Source organism: Gymnoscopelus microlampas, assembly GCF_963454915.1.
Source record: "Gymnoscopelus microlampas genome assembly, chromosome: 11".
Taxonomy (NCBI): domain Eukaryota; kingdom Metazoa; phylum Chordata; class Actinopteri; order Myctophiformes; family Myctophidae; genus Gymnoscopelus; species Gymnoscopelus microlampas.
The window spans coordinates 39,429,817-39,450,541 of record NC_139948.1 but is presented as its reverse complement, the minus strand read 5'-3'; the positions used below and the strand labels follow the sequence as shown (position 1 = coordinate 39,450,541).

The following is a 20,725-nucleotide window of genomic DNA, read 5'->3' as shown; positions in this document are numbered from 1 at the left end:
TCAATATTGTGAAATGAGACTATAGATAATCGTCTGTGAATTTGTCTTCTCCTGGTTTTAATCACTTAAAACAAGCTAGGTTTTGTTTTATTTTCAAAGATTGCCGTACATTTTCAAATATAAGTTAAAATAGCCAATCTACAAGCTCACAACACGATGCATTGTGAGCTTGTAGATCGGCTATTTTTGCTATTTTTGAAAGTTTTGAAAAATGTAAAAAGAAAATTAGATTATGACCTGGACCTCTACACAGATACTGGAAAAGAATGTTCGTCCCTATAGACAAGTGCTGCTCAGGGGTTCTTGAGGGGGTTTCAGGGGGTCCCCGGCTAAATGACTGAATAGGAACCAAATGGATCCTTACAGGTCTGTACTTCTCAGAGTTATGGGGGTCCGTGGCCTATTGCATAGCAAACTGGGGGTCCTAGAAATAAAATGAAAACAAGTTTGAGAACCACTGCTACAGATGACTGGTCAAGCAGAGTTCATCGCCCCAACACTGAACCTTAGAAAGGAAAAGGCATTGTGCTCAGGAATCTACTGGTCCCAGCACCTCATGATCCATGTCAGGACTGCCTTTACTGCATTGTTCTAGCAGTGTGAAATAGGGGTGATGAAGTGGTCATATCTCAATTGTGATAATGGAATTATACCCACACACAATGAGGTCATTTCTATTTGATATAAATCACAAGGAGCGGTTATGCTAGCCCACAAGGACATAGGAGGTGGTGGAGTGACTGTTATTCATAAAGCGACAGTACACAAGGGTTTCTGTTGGGTGAATGCATCCACGTGGATAGCTTTAGTTTGTTTAAATGGCCTACATGAGAAAACAAACCTCAGGCTCGCCCTAGTCTCACATAGCCAGACAACCAGACAATCATAGGTGTGAATGTTCAGAGTGACCTCTACTGGCCATTTAAATGAATTGCAGTTGTATGGCCAACAGTCAGGAGAGGGTCATAGAAAATTACAGTATATGTCAGCTAGATAAATGGTAATAGGAGGTACTGCAGCACAACAGCAAAACAAACAAATCATCTCTGGCATGAGGCCCAGACAAAAAAGTGAAATAATTTGCATAATTGCCTCATATTTTTACAAAAGGACAGCGGCAGCATGTAATTTAGCTGCTGCTGCTTTTTGCTGGTTCCATGAAGGAAAATATAATCTCTTCTAATGTGAAGTTCGAGTTCTGCTGACTTAAAACAAAATGCTAATTACACAGCAGATATCTCCACCACCAGTTGGCACAACACCAATTTACAGGTGTAGGTATTAAGAGTTTTGGATGAAGACAAACAACCTGTAATTTATTTAGAGGGGATTCAGGGGAGGCATACTTAATTTATACTTTGTTGTACGACAAAATACAAATCAGACCAACAAGTATAATTACCGACTTGAGTCATGTAATAATAAAGGAATATATTTAGTTGTCTTGTCACACAGCTCTCACTTTTGCTCTGTGTGTGTGTGTGTGTGTGTGTGTGTGTGTGTGTGTGTGTGTGTGTGTGTGTGTGTGTGTGTGTGTGTGTGTGTGTGTGTGTTTTATAGTTGGATAGAATGGGACAGATGTTCCATTACTGTGCCTCAATATACACATCTTTCCAACTATACCAGTGGTTCTCCGACATTTTCATGTCAGGGACCCCTAAATTAATTCATTAAGCCACGGACCCCCATGTTTTCAAGATTTTTTGAAAATAGCAGATCTACATGCTCACAACAGTTAGCCTTTAAAGTGGTTGAACTGATTTTGATGTCATATTTTTTAAAACAATTTTATTTAGTTGGGGACACCCTGAAACCCCCTGAGGGACCCCTGAGGGTTCCGGGACTCTTTTCCTCCCCTTTTCCTACCAATTTAGTTGTTCTGTCAATTCCCAAGTCCCCTTGTACTGTAATCCCTTATCGCTGCTGACTCCCTCTGGTTGGTTTCAGGGAGGGTGTGGGCGAGCACGTCTACCAGTGGTGTAAAGTAACTAAGTACATTTACTCAAGTACAGTACTTAAGAACAATTTTGAACAATGCGTCGCGTTCACGTGACGCCACCAGTCTGCTTCTTTTCATCCGGCAGTGAGGAGGTTCACAGAGTTTCTCTCACACACGCGCGCACGCACGCACGCACGCACGCACGCACGCACGCACGCACGCACGCACACACACACACACACACACACACACACACACACACACACACACACACACACACACACACACACACACACACACACACACCCACCCTCTCGGGCTCTATGGCCTGTCAGAATGTTCACTGTGTGACCTCACTGATCAGACTCTTAAACACTGAGTGTGAAATGCAGAGACCTCCCATAACGGGGCACAGCTGGCCCGTCTGGGACAAGTTACTCACTCACTGCTACTCTGCCCAGGGCTATTCATCATCTTAGACATCATATAGCATAACATACTACTACACAGTAGGTAAAAGGATCATTTACTCACTCCCACAATTAGTGTCATCGCATAGACAGACAAAGAGGGCAACCGTTTTGTCCTCAAAGATGGGCTACGTGCACAGTGGTCTGAGTAATGTGTTGCCTCGAGGCATTGCCAAGGTTGGTCTTGGGCTAAATGCCAAGAAAACCAAGGTTACTACAGTACAAGATCCTCCCTCTACCTCTAATGAGATAATGCACTGCAAGAAGTCAATGACTCCAAATAGCTGGGCTCACGGGTCAACTGAACTCATCAGAGCAAAACCTCAGAGTGAGGAAGGTGCTTGCATGGAGGCCCTGCCCTGAGGAAGTCCCTGGATGCATGGTCGCAATACAGGAATGATACTGTACATGCAGTACTAAACAACAAGTCAATGAGTTTCAGTTCAGTTTTTATTTGTCTATAGTGCAACATCACAGGGTCTATGCACAGTTCACAACAAGTCATACAACAAAACACAATAGCAATATCAGCCCAAGTACCAATTCTGAATGAGCACATTCAAAAACAAGCATCTCCTTCAGATGTTGCTAACTGCTAAGAAAACTATCACCATTAGCTGTCTGGGACTGCATCCTACTCACAAACAATGGCTGAAGAAAGTCAAAGAAATGAGAGACATGGAAAGCATAACCTATTTGCTGAGGCTACAAAGTGAACAATTTATTAAAAAGTGGACGCCTTTCATACGCATAAAGTTCTAACACGGCACATTTTATTTATTTATACAAAGGTACTTATGTGTGGAGTTTGCATGTTCTCCCCGTGTCTCTCAGGGTAGTTAATACCCTCACAAAAACATGCAGTAATCCTGGTCGCTATACCGCCTCCCCCATGACAGCCGGGGCGCCTGATGGAGGAGAAGGGAACTGGTTGGAATAACGTGTTCCTTCCACGCGCTACGTACAACAAGGGAAACTCCCCCCTGTCAGGTGACAAGAAGGTCAGTTGGCTCTCATGCATTGAAGGAGGCATGAGCTCGGCCCTGGCCTCCCTAGGCTGGTGAGGGGAGTGTAGCGCCCAGGATCACTTAGAAAATTGGCAACGGGTGAAAAATAAGAGTTACAAAATCGTGGGATAAAAATTATAGAAAAAAAAAATAAAGGTACTTATATTTGTCTACATTTGGATGTGTATGAATGACCTTTTATTGTTGCTGTCTCGCTACTAGTCGCTAGAGAGACAATGTGAACTATTGTATTGTATATTGTATTGTGAAGTATGTATGATGCACTGCTATGCTTGAATGTATTGTCTCTCCTGATAATAATAATAATAATAAAAACAATAAGTAATAAAACAAGCATCGATATGGGGGGTTACCAAGGGTGAGTGCGAAGACAGCATCCAGGAGAATTAGCCTGGCTGGAGAATGAGACTGTCTGTCTGCCATAGACACTGGGAGCAACAATGCCAAATAAATCTGACAGGCTCAACATTAGGCTACTTTCCCTTCCTTCATGTACAGTTCTCTTACAAAACAAACAATAATAAACATATTTTGTCACCATAATAAAGTTAGCATCCATTCATAGCTTTGTCTCGATACAGCATTGCTACTGGGCAGTACCTCCTGCCAGCCAGTTTTACAATAAGCTGATTTTGCAAATGCTTGAAAATATACAATGCTGCTGCTGACATAGCAGCTTGTGCCTTCAGAACAGAAACAGCCAGAGCCAAACATATCTCTATATCCACAGCCGCCCCTGGAGCCCACGGAGTCATTTCCATGTCAGCGAGCCCGAGCAAAGCAGCTATTTGCCTTGCAGAAGACAGGACTGGTACTTGTGCTGATATTCATCGGGCTAATTACTGTCACATCGTCCTTAAGCAGCAGTGCTACATGTGCAATCAGAATCTGCCTCATTCTCTCCCACACTTAAGCCCGAGTTATACTTGGTCGTGTGTTGGTAGTCGTGCAATGGAAATAGCTGATCTACAAGCTCACAACGCTTCTCAGCATGACATGTGAGCTGGTAGATTGGCAGATTTTTGTTGCACAACACCGTGTGTGTATGAATCACTCTTAACACCCTTCAGTCACTCTTTACACCCTTCAAACACTCTTAAACTATTACAAAATATTGAAAACATAGGAGGTATGTGAAAACTGTACACTGTTTTAGAATCTAACAAGCATGCTGACCGATAGAGGTTGAAATGTACTGTATATTTTCACATACTCAGCCTTTATTTGCCCTGGGTAAGAGGCAAATGAAGATATTTTCACGTTGTCTATTAAAAAATAGCAGATATACAAGCTCACAGCGCATCACTTCGTGCCGCGCTGCAAGCTTGTACATCTGCTATTTTTGAACATTTTTGAAAGTATGAGAACTACCGATATAGAAGGCATTTGTCGGCCTCGGGTCTTAAAGGGTTAAGTGGCAAGGTGGGCTGAGGTCACCACGAGTGACCTCTCTTCTTAAGCAACTCACCATGTCAAACATGAACCGATGCTGCCAAACACGGTTGCCTCAGTTCTCTGCTGAGCAAGAGGATCAATATCCAGGCGCAAGCCAAACACAGAACCAGGTCGAGGTCTATCTGCCTGAGAATATTGTACCAGCAGACCTGGATCAGCTGCTAGTGTACAACTTCATCTGACGGTCAACAGTTAGACAACACAGAGGAGAATATACATGTGACAACTTGTTGTCGGTCAGTATTTGACACGAGATGACCTGATAGCCGAAAGGTTTGGCGCATACCACATGCGCAAAATGCCTTCTTCAGTGTGTCCCCTGTTGGACTGCCAGACTGTCACTGTTTGCTGGTTGGGTGTCATTCCCCTGCTTTCTGTCTGCCTTTCCTTTCTCTCTCTCACTGTTGCAACAAGAAAAATAAATAATAATACAAAATAATGATCAGTATGGATACAGTCAGCATCCACTGTCCTGCCAACACCACCTGTTGTGTTCTCAGCCTGCCCACACTTGTTCACCATGGCAGTTTTCCATGGTGACATGTGGAGTCTTGGATTTTGTTCAAGTACTTCTCAAGCTCCACAGGCGTCCAGCAATGAGAAGCCACATTAGTACAGGTGATATAGTAATGACCGGTGGGTGGGTTGAGGATCAGCAGGAAGCCACAAGGTAACTTTTCATTTCATTGCAGCTTTCTCAATGAAATTCACTCAAAACAGCTCAACCCACCAATGAGAAATGGGGCTGCACACTACATAAACCACCCTTATCGCCTATGGTTTCATAGCCAAACTTATACACACACAAAAACAAATGGCCATAACAAATGAATAACGGACACCAAACAGCATCAATCTCGATAAAACATGCGAAACCACTCTCCAAATCAACCAACGTGCACACTTCACACAACAATAAACAAAAAGTGTGGGCGAGCACCAAGTCATGCTGGGAAATCCTTTGAAGCAGATCCAGAATTGGCACACCCTGGGTTGACCCTGTCAAGATTGATTAAATTAGAGAGTTGAACACATTATATTTTCTCATTGTCTTTGTGAATAAATAAGGGGTATGGGTATGTGATAAAAACATTATCACCCAGCATTCATTCATTCTCTGTATATACCCTGGCCTGAAGCCATGAAGATGTAGAATGTGCACAAGAATCTGAGTGACATTTTGAGTGTGTTTTAAAGGCCCACATGCTACTGAGTTACAGTAATACGGATAGTGTCGGAATGTATTGAGAGGATAGCCCCTTGAGATGCAGCATCTCATTTTAGAGGGGGGTCCTACAGTATGTGTGACCTTATAGTGTTACATAATTTGGCCTTTGTGACCTTAAAGTGTGACCTTACAGTGTTACATAATTTGGCCTCGCTGTCCCACCATTATATGAGTCGAACATAGAAATAAAAAATAACAATACATAAGCAAAAACGCACTTGGGGTTCTTGCCTGTCAGAGCTAAGCCTGCAAATAAATCTATTTTTCCCCTCTTGTTGTTGTTGTCGTGACATTAAGCACAGTAACTCTGCTGTCACAGCATTCTCGACACCAGAAAAATCCGGCTCATGCTTTTTCACTTCCCCACCACGTGTGGGAAATGTCTTCTCTCACATGTCACTCCACTGCTGATTAACCTATTGCGACATCCCGATCGACAGGAGCGACGCTTCCCGTAGTGAACTGGACAGCTTTCAAACCACATGCACCAACTCAGTGAAGCCCCCCAAGGACATTGGACTGTTTAACAACAGCCCCCCTCTTGAGTGACGGTCACTAGCACACATAACTGTATATCTGTATATATTATCTTTTTATTATTGTCATTCTATTTAATTTTCTTGCTTAATATTTTATGTTCCCAACAACATTTTGCTGCTTGTACCTGTATAAGTCAGTAACAAATAAAACTATTGAATCTTGAATACACACAGATATTTTCTCCATATGGATTTTAATATACTATGCTCTTAATTACTGTAGTATAGTTTTATCATTTTATGCAGTTATTTTTTGTATTGACCATCTGTGTATTGTGTACTGCACAAACAAAGTTCCGAAAGGAAAATAAAGTAGTTATTGAAGTTGAAGTGAAGTTGAAGCCTTTGGGCCCATGCTAACACTAGTGTAGTACACACATCACAAACAAGACGTTTTACAGCCAACACGCGTCAAATCACGTATATCCTGACCAAAGGATTAATAAATATTGAAGCAGATGCATGACAACTCGTAAAACCTTCATTCAGAGGTCAATGTCTTAAGTTACACTTTGTCTTATGCCGGTGTCCTGTGCCCAAAAGAGCCAATCCGCAATGCGTTGTGAGCTTGTAGATCTGCTATTTCCGGTGCACGTTACCGTCGTAAAACAGAGCCTGAATTAGGCTGGGACAGATTAAGACTTGCCAGAGACCCTGGGCCAATTACCCAAAAATCTTAGAAATCCTTGTCAGCTCTATTAGTCAGACAGTTATAGGAGTGGGGGGGGCTCAGTGGCCTTATGGTTAGAGGGTCCGCCCTGAGACTGGGAGGTCGGAGTTCGATCCCTGGCAGGGTCATACCAAAGACTCTAAAAATGGGACCCAATGCCTCCCTGCTTGGCACTCAGCATCAAGGGTTGGATTGGGGGTAAGTCTCTGCGGCATACTAGCGTCATGTCCAGGGGGTGTACTTGTACATCTAGCTGCCTCACGCTACAGAAACAGGAGATGGGCTCCTGCCCACATGGCTCAGCAAAGTTTACTTATAGGAGGGGGGTTGTAATGTACAGTATATAGACCGAGGGGCTCACATATTTGAGTGTTAACCTATATACATTTTTGTAAATTGTAGATCAGTCTTGCGGCACAGGGCCCAACCCAGGGGCCCCTGGTAGTCAAGTGCCCCTTGGCACTGGCCCTCTTTGCCTAGGTCCATAATCTGTGCATGGAATTAGGCATTATGCTTACATATTCTGACGTATGACGTTGTCGCACCCCGAAAATAACAGATCAACAATCCAGTCGCAATGCGACAGGTTGTGAGCTTTTAGATCGGCTATTTTTGGCGCATGACAACGACAAAGTATAACTCAGGCTGGCCCACAACACTCTTGAGCATCGGCAGGCTTATCTGTTTAGAGCTAATGATGCCCAGTAAACACATCCAGACACACGCAGCAACTCGTGGAATGTAGACCAGAGGAATCTGTCTCACACTCAGCAACAGTGGAACACAGAACTTCACCAAGGAGGAATTCACAGGCTGGAAAAGCAGAAATGGAAGTGCAGCATATGCATGATATAGCAAAATGCCACTCAAATCTAGCACTGTGTGCAAAAAACACCACAGATACTGTCGCTGTCCAAATGAGTTTGTCTCAATCTCAAAATCTGTGTGTGTGTGTGTGTGTGTGTGTGTGTGTGTGTGTGTGTGTGTGTGTGTGTGTGTGTGTGTGTGTGTGTGTGTGTGTGTGTGTGTGTGTGTGTGTGTGTCTGTGTGTGTGTGTGTGTGTGCGTGCGTGCGTGTGTGTCCAAGTAGAGATTACACCTGCTTAGCACTGAGTTAGCAGGGTTCTTTTCCTCCCCGGAGGGGAGTTTAAGCAGTGCTTAAAGCGAGTACCTTATTAGCTACAACAAGCTCTAATTTTGTCAGTCTATATGTTATCATCTCTTGGGGCAGCCACGTGTTTTTGCTATTGCTCATGCACTATCATGCCTACACACACACACACACACACACACACACACACACACACACACACACACACACACACATACACACTCACACACACACACACACACACACACACGACATGCCATACTATGTAATTGCATTCCCCTGGACACAAAACCTGTTGCGCTACTGTATATGCGAATTCTTGACAGGGAAAAGAATGTCAACAGGCTTGCTTCTGCTCTCTCACAACAGACCTGCCAGACAAATCATGATCCAGGTACTTTAAGGTAAGCGCTGATGTCTGTCTGCAAGGGACACAGTTTCCAATAAATCATGATGCGACCCAGCATGTCATTAGGAAGGTTGCGCTGCCTACAGTAGCATCTGCACTCATAATGTACATATACTGTAGCTGCTTCCCTGAGCAGACAGCCTTACCTGAAACATCCTGGACGACCACTGCTGGTGCTGGACACAACATCGCCTGGAAGCTGGACACGCAAAGTTCACTCACTGTCCCCATGGCTGCAGTCAGACGAGTGCGGTACGTGTGTGTATGTGTATGTATTGTATGTATTGTGTGTGTGTGTGTGTGTGTGTCTGAGTAAAGCGTTCTCCTAATGATTGACACAGGAGAGTGGAGAGTAAAGGGGGCGCGGTGCTGAGGCCAGCCCCCACGTGGAGAGGCTCGGTCTCAGCCAGGCACGCTGACACTGTACCGTAGAAGGATCTCCAGTCTCTGTTCCAGTGTAATCCCTGATGTGCGATCCCTAATCCCTGATGAAACCTTCCTCTCCTCTCTCTCACCCTCTCTGACTCCGTATTGAAAACCTTACAGCCCTTTTCAGTGCATTCACTTCTGCTTTCTCCCTCTTCCCCTTTTGCGCTGTTCTTCTTTTACTTTGCCTTTCTCTCCCTCCCTCTCTCTCTCCTTCCCTCTCTCTCTCTCACTCACTCACTCATTCTCTCTCTCATTCTCTCCCTCTCTCTCCCTGTCTCCCCCTCCCTGTCGTTCTGTCACCTCTTTCGTGTTCCCTTGCTACTTGCACAGTAACTCTACAAGATATTCTTAGACCTAACAGACTGTGCACACAAACACACAAAAAACCCAGGCACATTCTGGACAAAATCTCCCTACCATCACCCTCACTATATTCAATTTCACGCACACTTACACTCAAAGGACTACAATGGAAGTAATCTCTCGAGCTTTATTGTATTTGTGTCCTTTTTACAGATACTGTATGTACAAATATATGTTCATGTATAAGCATTTTTGTTACTAAAAACATAAATCAATCAAATCTCTCTCTCTCTCTCTCTCTCGCTCCAACAGACTCACTGCAAGCATCCATACAGTAGTTTGTCGCGTGTGCGTGCATGTGCATGTGTGTGTCTGTGTTTGTGTGGGACATGGCAGCGCGTTAGCCTACATCAGCACGTCATTCTAGCTCATCTGCCCTCTGTTGTTTCAGTGACGCATCATTTGGCTACTAAAAGCAGAGGCAAAAGTAAATCAAGATTTCATAGTTGCTTGGCAACAGATGGGGAGAAATGATTTGTTCCTTGATGGAAACATTTGTTTTAATAATGTTATTCACTCTTACTGTTCTTCTAGAGAGCCAATATCACACTATCACAGCCACATCCAGCTCTTTCACAATGCAAAGCCACATGCTTGCACGTGTGCGCCAATGCGTGCACATACTGTACAGACATCATGCCTACACACACACACACACATGCGCACACACGCGCGCACACGCACGCACGCACGCACGCACGCGCGCGCACACACACACACACACACACACACACACACACACACACACACACACACACACACACACACACACACACACACACACACGTATTACTGAGGGCATCAACATTTTAGGACAGCAATTTTGGAAACAACAAAGTCTAATCCACACCTGATCAGCTCAGAGACAGGTGCGTAGTAGGCAAGGATCAGACGTATAGAATTAAATAAATTGACCCGCACACTGTCTACACTCGCACAATAATGACAACTTTATTTAGGCAACGTTTCAGTCAATGGACCTTCTTCAGACCTTGTATTGTGAGGGTTAGGTTGTTCTCATGTCTTACTAAATAAAGTACATCAATCAATCAATTCAGGCATCTGCTGACAAATAGCAGCAACACGGATACATACAAAAACAGAGATCTACAACAACCAATCACAGTAACCCTCGCTGATGGGGTTGAGGCGCAACAGGTGGTGATCAGGTGGTGATCTATCTATATTCAGTTAATACACATCAAGTCACTCACAAAATACAATGACAGTGGATAATCACAATGTATGAAAGAACATCAATTCATCAAAATACACCTCAATACCAAAAGATAAAATAAAGCACAGAGAATGTTTTTACATTTTTATAAAAAATACAATAAAATAAAATAAACTCAGGCAGTTCAGGCAGAAGATTATGTGTAGTGCCTGAGTGGAGGGAAGGAATGACATTTGTAAAAAATATAAATAAATAAATACAATTATATTTATGTTATCTTTTATATATGGTATTGAGGTGTACAGTATTTTGATGAATTGATATTCTTTCAGTCATTGTATTTTGTACTGAGTGACTTGATGTGTATTAACTTATTGTAATGTATACAGACTGACTGTGATGAGATCGCTTATTCAAATGGGATCACCACTTGATCACCACCTGGCCTCATCGCCATCAGCGAGGGTTACTGGGATTGGTTGTTGCAGATCTCTGTTTTTGTATATATCTGTGTTGCTACTATTTATCAGCAGATGCCTGAAGACGGTCTATTGACCGAAACGTTGCCTAAATAAATAAAGTCGTCATTATTGTGCAAGTGTAGACGGTGTGCGGATCGTTTTCTTGTATAGGGTAGCAATTTTGCAAATGCCATTTGTGCTATTTCTGTGACCATTTTGAACCCTAACGCTAGCTTCCGTTAGTTGCGTGCCATTGTTGCACACTCAAAATAGCCAAGTTACAAGCTTGCACACAAGGCAACTAACTATGAATTCGGGCAAAACTCTAACCACAACTGCTAAACCATCCTCTAAATTCATAGTCCTAAGCCTAACCACTGAATCTTTTTCTAATTGTAAGCCTAACCCCCCAAGGTTTTTAACCATAAAACCACAATTTCTCTTCTGAGGACCAGGACAATTGTCATCACAATTTCTATACTTGTTGGGACATCTGGCCCTCTCACAGGTGTAGTAATACAAGTTGGTTCCTTCCTTTTCTTTATGTAAAGTGACTTTGGGTACTTAGAAAAGCGCTATATCTGAGCTATTATTATCATAAGTACACACACACACACACACACACACACACACACACACACACACACACACACACACACACACACACACACACACACACACACACACACACACACACACACACACACACACACACACACACACACACACACACAGATGCATGATGCATGATCAACTTTCACTTCGGATTTTCAATTTCCATTGTGAAGGAAAATGGAAATGATCACTTCAGTGGTAGAATGGGCAGGATTCAGCTTCCATCAGACAACAATGTCCACTCTCATTCGGCGCTCTTCACACAGCGGCTTCCTTATTCTTTGCCAATTGGGACCCTGCAGCAGCCGAGCATGGAGAGCAGTGTGACAATGACAGAGAACAGTGGCAACAACTGCAGTGCCATAGCTTGGAGCTGGTACAGGCTGATAGAGATGGTATGAGGACAATGACACCCCTAGCTGTGCCAGCAGAGGAGGGCCAAAATGTTACTTGAGTAAAAGTACAAAAGTATTGGCAATGGCATCACGGTATACTTACAGTACCAACACTATGTATGAAGTACTCAGTATGAATGGCATATGTCACAATTATTAACGTAAAAAGATCAAGTATAAATTAGGGCTTAAGTGGTTAACGTATGTACTAAAGATCTAAATATGAAAACTTAAGTAACTAGTTACAAGTTACTATAAGTTTTCAAATAATTGACGTGGAGTCAAAAGTACAACAACACTTGCCTCTGAGATGTAATGGAGTAGAAGTATACAGGGAAATGGAAATACTCAAGTAAAGTAAAAGTACCACAAAACTGTACTTAAGTACAGTACATGAGTAAATGTACTGGTAGTTTTGTACTTAGGTTTCTTTACATCAGTTCAGGTCACATGAGGAACAGGAGAGAGGGGTGGTACCACATCAGGGGTCGTGTCCTCAGAAAGCGTTTTTCTTCTTTTTTTTTGCACAAAGTGCATAATATAAGGTGCATGCACAAGTTACTTGGATTAATCCATTTGTAACTCTTGGATTTGTACACTCTTGGATTGAACACTTTTGTATTGGTACACTCTCAGATGTTACTGTGCGGCCTACGTGCAGCTGTATCTGAGTCATGCCCAGTGGTGGGGAAAGTACTCAAATGTTTTACTTGAGTAAAAGTATCAATACTGCAATGCAGAAGTACTCTGTTACAAGTAAAAGTCTGGAATTCAAAACTTAACTTGAGTAAAAGTACAAAAGTATTGGTATCGAAGTATTGGTATTGAAAATAGCAGATCTACAAGCTCACAACGTGTCACGATGCGACGCGTTGTGAGCTTGTAGATCGGCTATTTTCAAATAGCCTAGGTATATGTAATAGGGCTAAAGTGGTTAATGTGTGTTTTATAATGTAATAATTTATATCTGCAAAGTAACTAGTCACTAAAGTTTTCAAACAATTGCAGTGGAGTAAAAGTACTATATTTGCCTCTGAGATGTAGCGGAGTAAAAGTAAAGGTATAGTCAATTGGAAATACTCCGGTAAAGCAAAAGTACCTCAAAATTGTACTTAAGTACAGTACTTGAATGAATGTACTTAGTTACTTTACACCACAGTATCTGAGTCATGCCTAATTTATGTTCTGTCGTAGCAGGTTGTCTATTTTCTCCACGCGACTCCGCCGTAAATGACAAGGTAAAAATATGGCTTTAGATGTCACTTAGCTTGAAGGCAGCTGTCAGTGGAACTACGTACCGTGAAATTCAAAGCACCATGATTAGACTCTGGCAGTTTGTGTGCATGAGGCAAGGAGGAAGCTTTCCCCGGTGAGTTGAAAAGTACAGTTGTGTTAAAATTAGAATTTTACAGTGACGCACTGTCCTCCGCTCTGTTCCCTTCCATTTATCATTATGACATGCCGGTTCCCAAAAAGGGTGTGGGATCATATAAGTGAAAACTAAATGTTTTTTTCCGAAATGGCTGATATTGTAATGATATTGGGCCCAATTCACTAAGCTGTTTACGCCCATATTTTGAACGTAAAGGAATATACGCAACTTCCCCCGTTACGAGTCTGATTCATTCACGTTTTTCTGTCAGTTCATTTCACGGGAGGTCCGCTCGTTCTCAAGTCTGCTCCGAGGCTGACTTGCTTGGGATCAAAGCTTGTGTATGTCTTTAGAATGCCTTATTCATGAAAAATCAATTACGACCTCAAATAAAATATGTATGTGCCCAACATTTGTCAACGCATAATATACACAATATTGACAAAAAGATGTCAAACGATGTATTGCTTGTAGCCTATGCATATTATAGGTCATGATGCAAATTCAACCAATTGTTATTTCTTTTTAGGCTATCAGTTGCATTTAGAGTTGAATTATTAGGTCCCTCAGCGTGTTTGCGAGTGTTGGCCAACTCAGCCAAAGTTTCACGTAATGATGAAAATAGACTATCATGCTTTAATGTCGCTGGAAGCACAGCCGCGCCTCCATTGTGCCATGGTATTAATTTATAATACTGTACTGTATATTGAGCACATGATCGCCACACATAGCCTAATAATAAGTCTTACCATCTGATGAGGAAACAGTGGATGAAAGCTGTGTCCAGAATAGATTCATTCCCCATTCCGACATTCCGACGTGATATATTAATCCAAAAGACGAATTTCCCCTCAGTAATCAAGCTCTGGTCCATAATCTATCGGAAAGCAGCGTGCGAGTATGCCCTGCTGGATCCTAGCATCATCTTTTTACCTTGGTAAAGGTGAGCAATGTTCAGTAGAAAAGGCTTATATAATATAATTTTACTAGCCTATTATTTGGTGGTGGAATTAAACTTTGTAAACTTCTAACACGTGACATGAGAGTTGGCTATTTACTTTACTAACGTCTAATCGTGTGAGGGACTCGCTTGCGCTGATCTACAAGTTGTCATGCAGTGCGTCGCGCCGTGTTATAAGCTTGTAGATCTGTCCCTTTTGGAGGGTTGCGTCGTTTTTCGTCTGTTTCCGGTTGCCTTTTATGGTCTTAAATGGGGCGTGGAGATGATCTCCCACATGAACGCGCTTCTGACCTTCAGGCAAAAATGAGGAACAACTATGACCCGCACATTTCGGGTATTTACACACCCCTTTGTGAATGAATTACACATCGGTTTTTGCTTAGTGAAAATACACCCTCCTTTAATCACTTTATTTACACGTTATTTACGACCAGCTTAGTGAATCGGGCCCATTGTGTGTTTGTAGGCACCTGCGGCTGCTCAGTCACTTGCTGTGCGTCAATGCATTCTGTTTCAGAGAGGCCATCTCAAACCAACTAGAAGGGAGATATGCTGGATGGATGATGGATGGAGATCAGGCAGCAGCTGCTTTGGGTGCTGTTGGGCTGTGTTTGTAAGCAACAGAAGCAGAGACATCTATTCTGGGTGTGGTCTTCAACTGAGGCCACACAGAAGCTGGCTGAAGGAAGTGACTCCAGAGCAGGCACTCGCATTGTGCTGAGCGGGCGGCGGCAGAGATGGGAACCGGAACAACGCATGCCTTCACAAGGCGGGCTTCACCCAACCCTCAGGCCTCACCTCAGCACTGGAGGAGACCTGTGGGGTTGCCTGTTTGTGACCGACAGCGAAAGCAGCACCACCCTGGCTGGCACTGAAGGATGGGGCCGTTAATCTGCTGGTGGGGGGGGTCACGTGGGGCAGGGTGTCACCGGCCTCGCCCGTCCCTGCTAACATCTTACACTGCTTGGAATTTGGGTCGATGACCTTGATCTTGTGGTTGTAGGAATCAGTCACTTACAGCAGGTTCTGCCCAGGAGACCAGGCAGCTGCAGCTTACTGTCAACCCTTTCCCATCCACATCCCCCAACGCAGACATGATCATAATCATCATAATTTTCAGTTGATAAAATGGCCAATCTATCCTCCATGTAAATCCAATGTCCCATGAAATAGCTGGAGAATGAGCACTCAGGTTTGCAAAAAAGAAAAGTGAAACCATTGACAGTTCTTGCCTTACAAAAAAGCATGAGTAAGTGCTTATGATATTTATAAGTTAAAGATACGGCATACGTTTCAGAGAAAATATGACAGCTGGTGTTTGAATGAGACGAGCCACACTCGCTGTCAGGCTGCATTAGAGCCGATAAGTGGTATGTGCCCTAACCGCTAGGCCAGCGGCGCCCCGCCATAAAAGCAATTATTGGGTGTCCGGGTGGTGCAGGGGTATAGTTCCTGCCCACCACCGTGGAGTTCAATTGGGTTCAATTCCTCCATGGTGTATCAGGCTTGGCAAGGCGCTCCAATGAATACAATTGGAGGGACGGGTGGGAAGCCGGCAGGGGAAGGTGACCTCTGTCGCTGGCACAAGTGACTTCTAGTTTGGTCGGGTCACCTGTTCAGCAGGGAGAAGAACTAGGACAGATTCCTTTGCACTTGTTACTCCTCACTCAGGTGAAATGAAGTTGCCTACTACACCCTCCCCAGAACCAGAAGTAGTAGGGGTTGGTAGTGACAGGGACTACCGAATACAAACATAGAGTGAATAGACAGCAACTAACCAATTAGGGGGGCAAAACATTTACATTGAATACAACCTGGTCATTGAAAAGAGGACTGGTGAAGGCTTGGTGGTTCTTTGACAGTTATACATGCAGTTATACATGCACCCCACCAAGTGGACATGACATGTAACAGCACCTTTCTGTTTCAGGTTACAGATACCAACTCTTGCTGTATAATACTAACCGCAGTTTGTGACGTAGCAAACCTCACATTAATTAGGCAATGACATATACAATATAGTATAGGTTAAACAATACACTGGAATACCATACAAGTGGGACGTAGTAGGCTACTTAAATGTTGCATGAAAATGTAGACTGCTGGTGAATTAAGTAAGAAAACAACAGCAGCAACAACAACAACAGCAACAACAACAGCAAAAACAGCAACAACAACAACAACATCAACAGCAACAACAGTGCAGAAACTCTTAAGAACATAAGTTGTGTCTTCTATAGAACCGACAGACTGAGAAGCCTGAATATAAGCTGGCTGTGTGTTGGTGGGTCTCCCACTCAGCAGCTTAATATAGCACCACCTCGACTGACTAACAATTGCCTTTGTTTGTGTGTGTCCTGTTATTGATTTATGATTTCTTGACACATCTTACACAAAGACAATGCTATTTTGCAGGAGGAAGTGAGAGGAGCGAAGTGCTGTAGCACTCTGCAGATTTTCCCCTCCAGTCTTTTTTTTTATGTTTTCATTTATGGGCACCAGATGACCAGTCAGGTTGCACTCACATTTTCTTTCTCTGAGGCTTACTGCACTTCTCCAAGTGTCAGTTATCGATCTATATTGGAGGGCTGTCCATCTTTCAGAAATAAGACTTCCCAGTTACAGTAGCTTAGAAGTACAACAACTACAGCCACACCAACCACGCATGCACCTGTCTCTATGCACCACACCCTAGTCAACCACCAGCACTTCCTCTGGTACGTGTACACACACTGATCAGCATGCAGACTGCAGTGTTGCCCGATTTGGCTAGAGAAATAAGCAACCTGGTATGTGAAAACAAGCCCAAAAGAAGCGACTATACACCACATGAGCACATTAAACCTATATACATTGGCTATTTCAAAATAGCGGATCGACAAGCTCACAACGCGTCGCATCACGACACGTTGTGAGCTTGTAGATTGGCTATTTTCAAAAGAAAGTGAAACATTTTGAATATTTTTTGAAACAACACACATCTGTTATGGGGGTCCCTGGCACAAACTATTTTTAGATGGGGTCGGTGGACAAATACATTACATATTAATTTGGGGGTCCTTGACATGAAAATGTTTGAGAACCTCTTGTATAAACGACATTAGGAAACAAGCCCAAGCAACCGCAACCCACAACTACCAATATTTACAAGCAACTCTACAGAAAAACAACCCCAAAGTCGCTTGTCATAAGCAGACATGGCAACACTCATGGCAGACAGACAGCAGAGAGTGGCAAATTGCACCGGATAAACGGATGAAACAGCAACAGATGACACCCAGAGCGTAGCCCACAGAGAGCATATGAGGTGAGACTAGAAACCAAGCCAAGCCACACCTATAGAAAGTCCCAAGATGGCTTTTTGGAGCACTAGCACCTGCACTAGCACCGAGCAACATTCTCACAGCAGAATGAAAGAAGAGAGAAATGTGGCAGCTTTTCCCTTCTCCTGAATTACCACAGTAATCAGGCTATGATGCTGATCATCCACGTCCATGTTAGGGATAGAACAATAATCGTTTATCGTGATAACAAAACGCTCACAATAATCATATCGCAGAGATTCAAATGTATCATGAAATTGTCCTCTGTCATACACTAGGATGAATTAGCTTTTGTTGAGCTGCAAATTCAGTAGGCCTACCACTTTAAACCCTCTGAACTTGATAAAACTGACCTGTAAAGAGCGCATTTGGTATGCTCTTATTTCACTCTACACAAATCGATTCACCCCAAAACAGCAGATCTACAAGCTCGAGCGGCTGTTTTGGGCGAATGTTCCCCCCAGAATAGGGATGATGGGGGTTCAAGTGGTTAGCAAAAGTGGCATTTTAAGTGTTAAGCGTATTTTGATTATCACAATAATATCGTTAATCACAATTATTTGTGCCACAATAATCGTGACATGTCATTTTCATACGGTCCCATCCCTAGTCCATGTCCAACACAAGGAATAATAATAATAACAGAATAACACCAGGTCTCGCTGATTCTATATGACTTCAATAAAGGTCTGTTTTGTGCTCTCAAGTCCTGAAAGCCGAGGGATTAATTTTATAAACTCTCCCTCTCAGACTCTCTCTCTCTGAATATGCTGAATCGTCACAGTACTCAGGGAGAGATAGGATGATATGACATTCTGAATACTTATTTTCACTGAAATCCATGGGCCAGTGATCTTACTAAGGAGATGTCAGGGACAGTGAATGTTATTTGAATGTGCTGAGAGTACTGACACGGCCAATTTCCCACAGTAGGACCTGGCTATTACACAATAATGGCTGAAGTATGTAACTGAAACTTGTGAAAGAGGACATTACCACATACGCTACAATATCTTTGAATTAAACTTGCAGTAGCCTACAAAGACATGTCTTTCATGCTCAAGTCGTTTGATAGCATCTACAGAGTACAGACAGAGCCCCATTTCCATTTGAAAAGACCAGATGAAATCTTGCAATGAGGCCATTGCTGCAGGTTCTATTTTGAGATGCATTAAGATACTGTAGCAGCAAACTACACGGATAAATAATTGAGACCTGGGCTCTATGTAATCAGGCAATGAATCATCATACCCTGACATTATCATGGGTCCCTATGTAGCTACATGATGTCATGTCAGGTCTGAATTTCCTGTAAAGATAGTGTGTTCCAATAATGAGGGCTGTCTCAGAAGTGTAGTCTTCTAGACCTATAAGTGCCATTATGATGATAATGGAAATAATGTTACTGAACGACGTCGACAATAAAGGCAATTAAATTATTTACAGCATCAAGTAGCCTATAATAAGCATAAAGTGTCAAATGTTGAGAGGCTTTTTCAATAATATTCATTCACTAGACTTGACAACAGCGTGTTCACACTTCATTCACCATGCAAATCTTTACATTCCATCAGTGAACCCGCTTCAAAGACTACCTGTTTATTACACGAGCAAAGATCATCTAAAACTCTCAAAATTGAACTTGATGACTTTATGCAGAAGAACACTATTAAAGGCGATCGGGCAACTCCGCGATCAAAATGTCAGTTTTTACGTGGTCTTGGTGAACTACTGTCTAGGTTTTGAGAGAACATACCTGTATAAACGATCCTGTGCTAAAGGGGGGATATAAACAGACAAGACCCACCGTAAAGCTGCTGCTGCCCCTCCATCCTCCTGGTGCTGATGCTGCTGCTGCTGCAGACTCCCACCAACCGTCCTACCGGGGGGCTTCTCTTCTCTCTCTCTCTCTCGCTCTCTCTAGTCTCACCGCCCAGCAAGCAGCCGCTACAATTGTAGCGGGTTAACCCGGATACCTTGTAGCGGCGGTGCCCACCACGCCCCTGCTCAGACTACTGCAGGTCGCACTCTGTCCGAATGTGTCTAAATGTTGTCCACTACAGTAGTGTATAGGAGGTGACTTTTCAGCTGTACCGTGTCGTTGTAGTGTGACTGTGACAGCTGATTCTGGGCTGGGCTCTCACAGTGGGCTGGAGGCTGAGATAGTCATCCAGACGAGAAACATGAGCCCATGCTGGCCCCGCCCATCACAGATGTGATGTCACACAGTGGAACTTTATGCCTGTCATTTTCATACTACGAAAAAAAAAGAAAAGAAGAAAACAAATTATACTCCGTATTAGGACGGTGTCGCTCGCCAAAAAGAATGGATCCTTTTTTTTATTTTTTTAGTTAGAGTAGTAGCCAATTGTTGTTTACCCCCTTTTTCTCCCCAATTTAGTCGTTATGCCAATTAATTCCTCCCCACAAACACAATTCTGTTTCCTCTACTGTTGTATCCTACTGACTCACCTGCCAGTGAGGAGCCCCCTTCAGGAGGACCTAGCTAGAGCTTTCGTTCTATTCCTCTCGCCCAACACTCCCTGCTGACAGGTGCTGCCCCAGCCCCTAGGATTACATGCAGTGACAATTATCCCTGCCTGGCTTCCTTCCCCCACCCAGGCTCTATGCACAGCATTGGGCCCCTTACTTACTTCCTTCACAGGTGTTACCAATGATACTAATTAAGGCTCTGTTGCATTTAGTGTGGCATAGAGGTTGTCTTATTTTCAAGGACCCCCATAACTCTCAGAGTACACACCCACCATAAGGGGCCATTTG

The 20,725-nt window shown here is 43.2% G+C and overlaps 1 protein-coding gene across 2 annotated transcripts in view; it reads right to left on the bottom strand.

Annotated features, from left to right (window-relative positions):
- Nucleotides 1–20,026, bottom strand: part of cyth1a (cytohesin 1a) — a 77,133-nt gene extending 57,107 nt beyond the window's left edge. The window contains exon 1 of one of the 2 annotated variants that reach the window (XM_084071523.1): nucleotides 19,752–20,026. In XM_084071523.1, the coding sequence (XP_083927649.1) occupies nucleotides 19,752–19,776 (25 nt within the window). In that variant the 5' untranslated portion in view covers nucleotides 19,777–20,026. Of the gene's footprint in view, nucleotides 1–8,994; nucleotides 9,348–19,751 lie in introns of those variants that run through there. The other variant, XM_084071521.1, reaches the window with a different exon arrangement.
- Nucleotides 20,027–20,725: the final 699 nt, after the last annotated feature.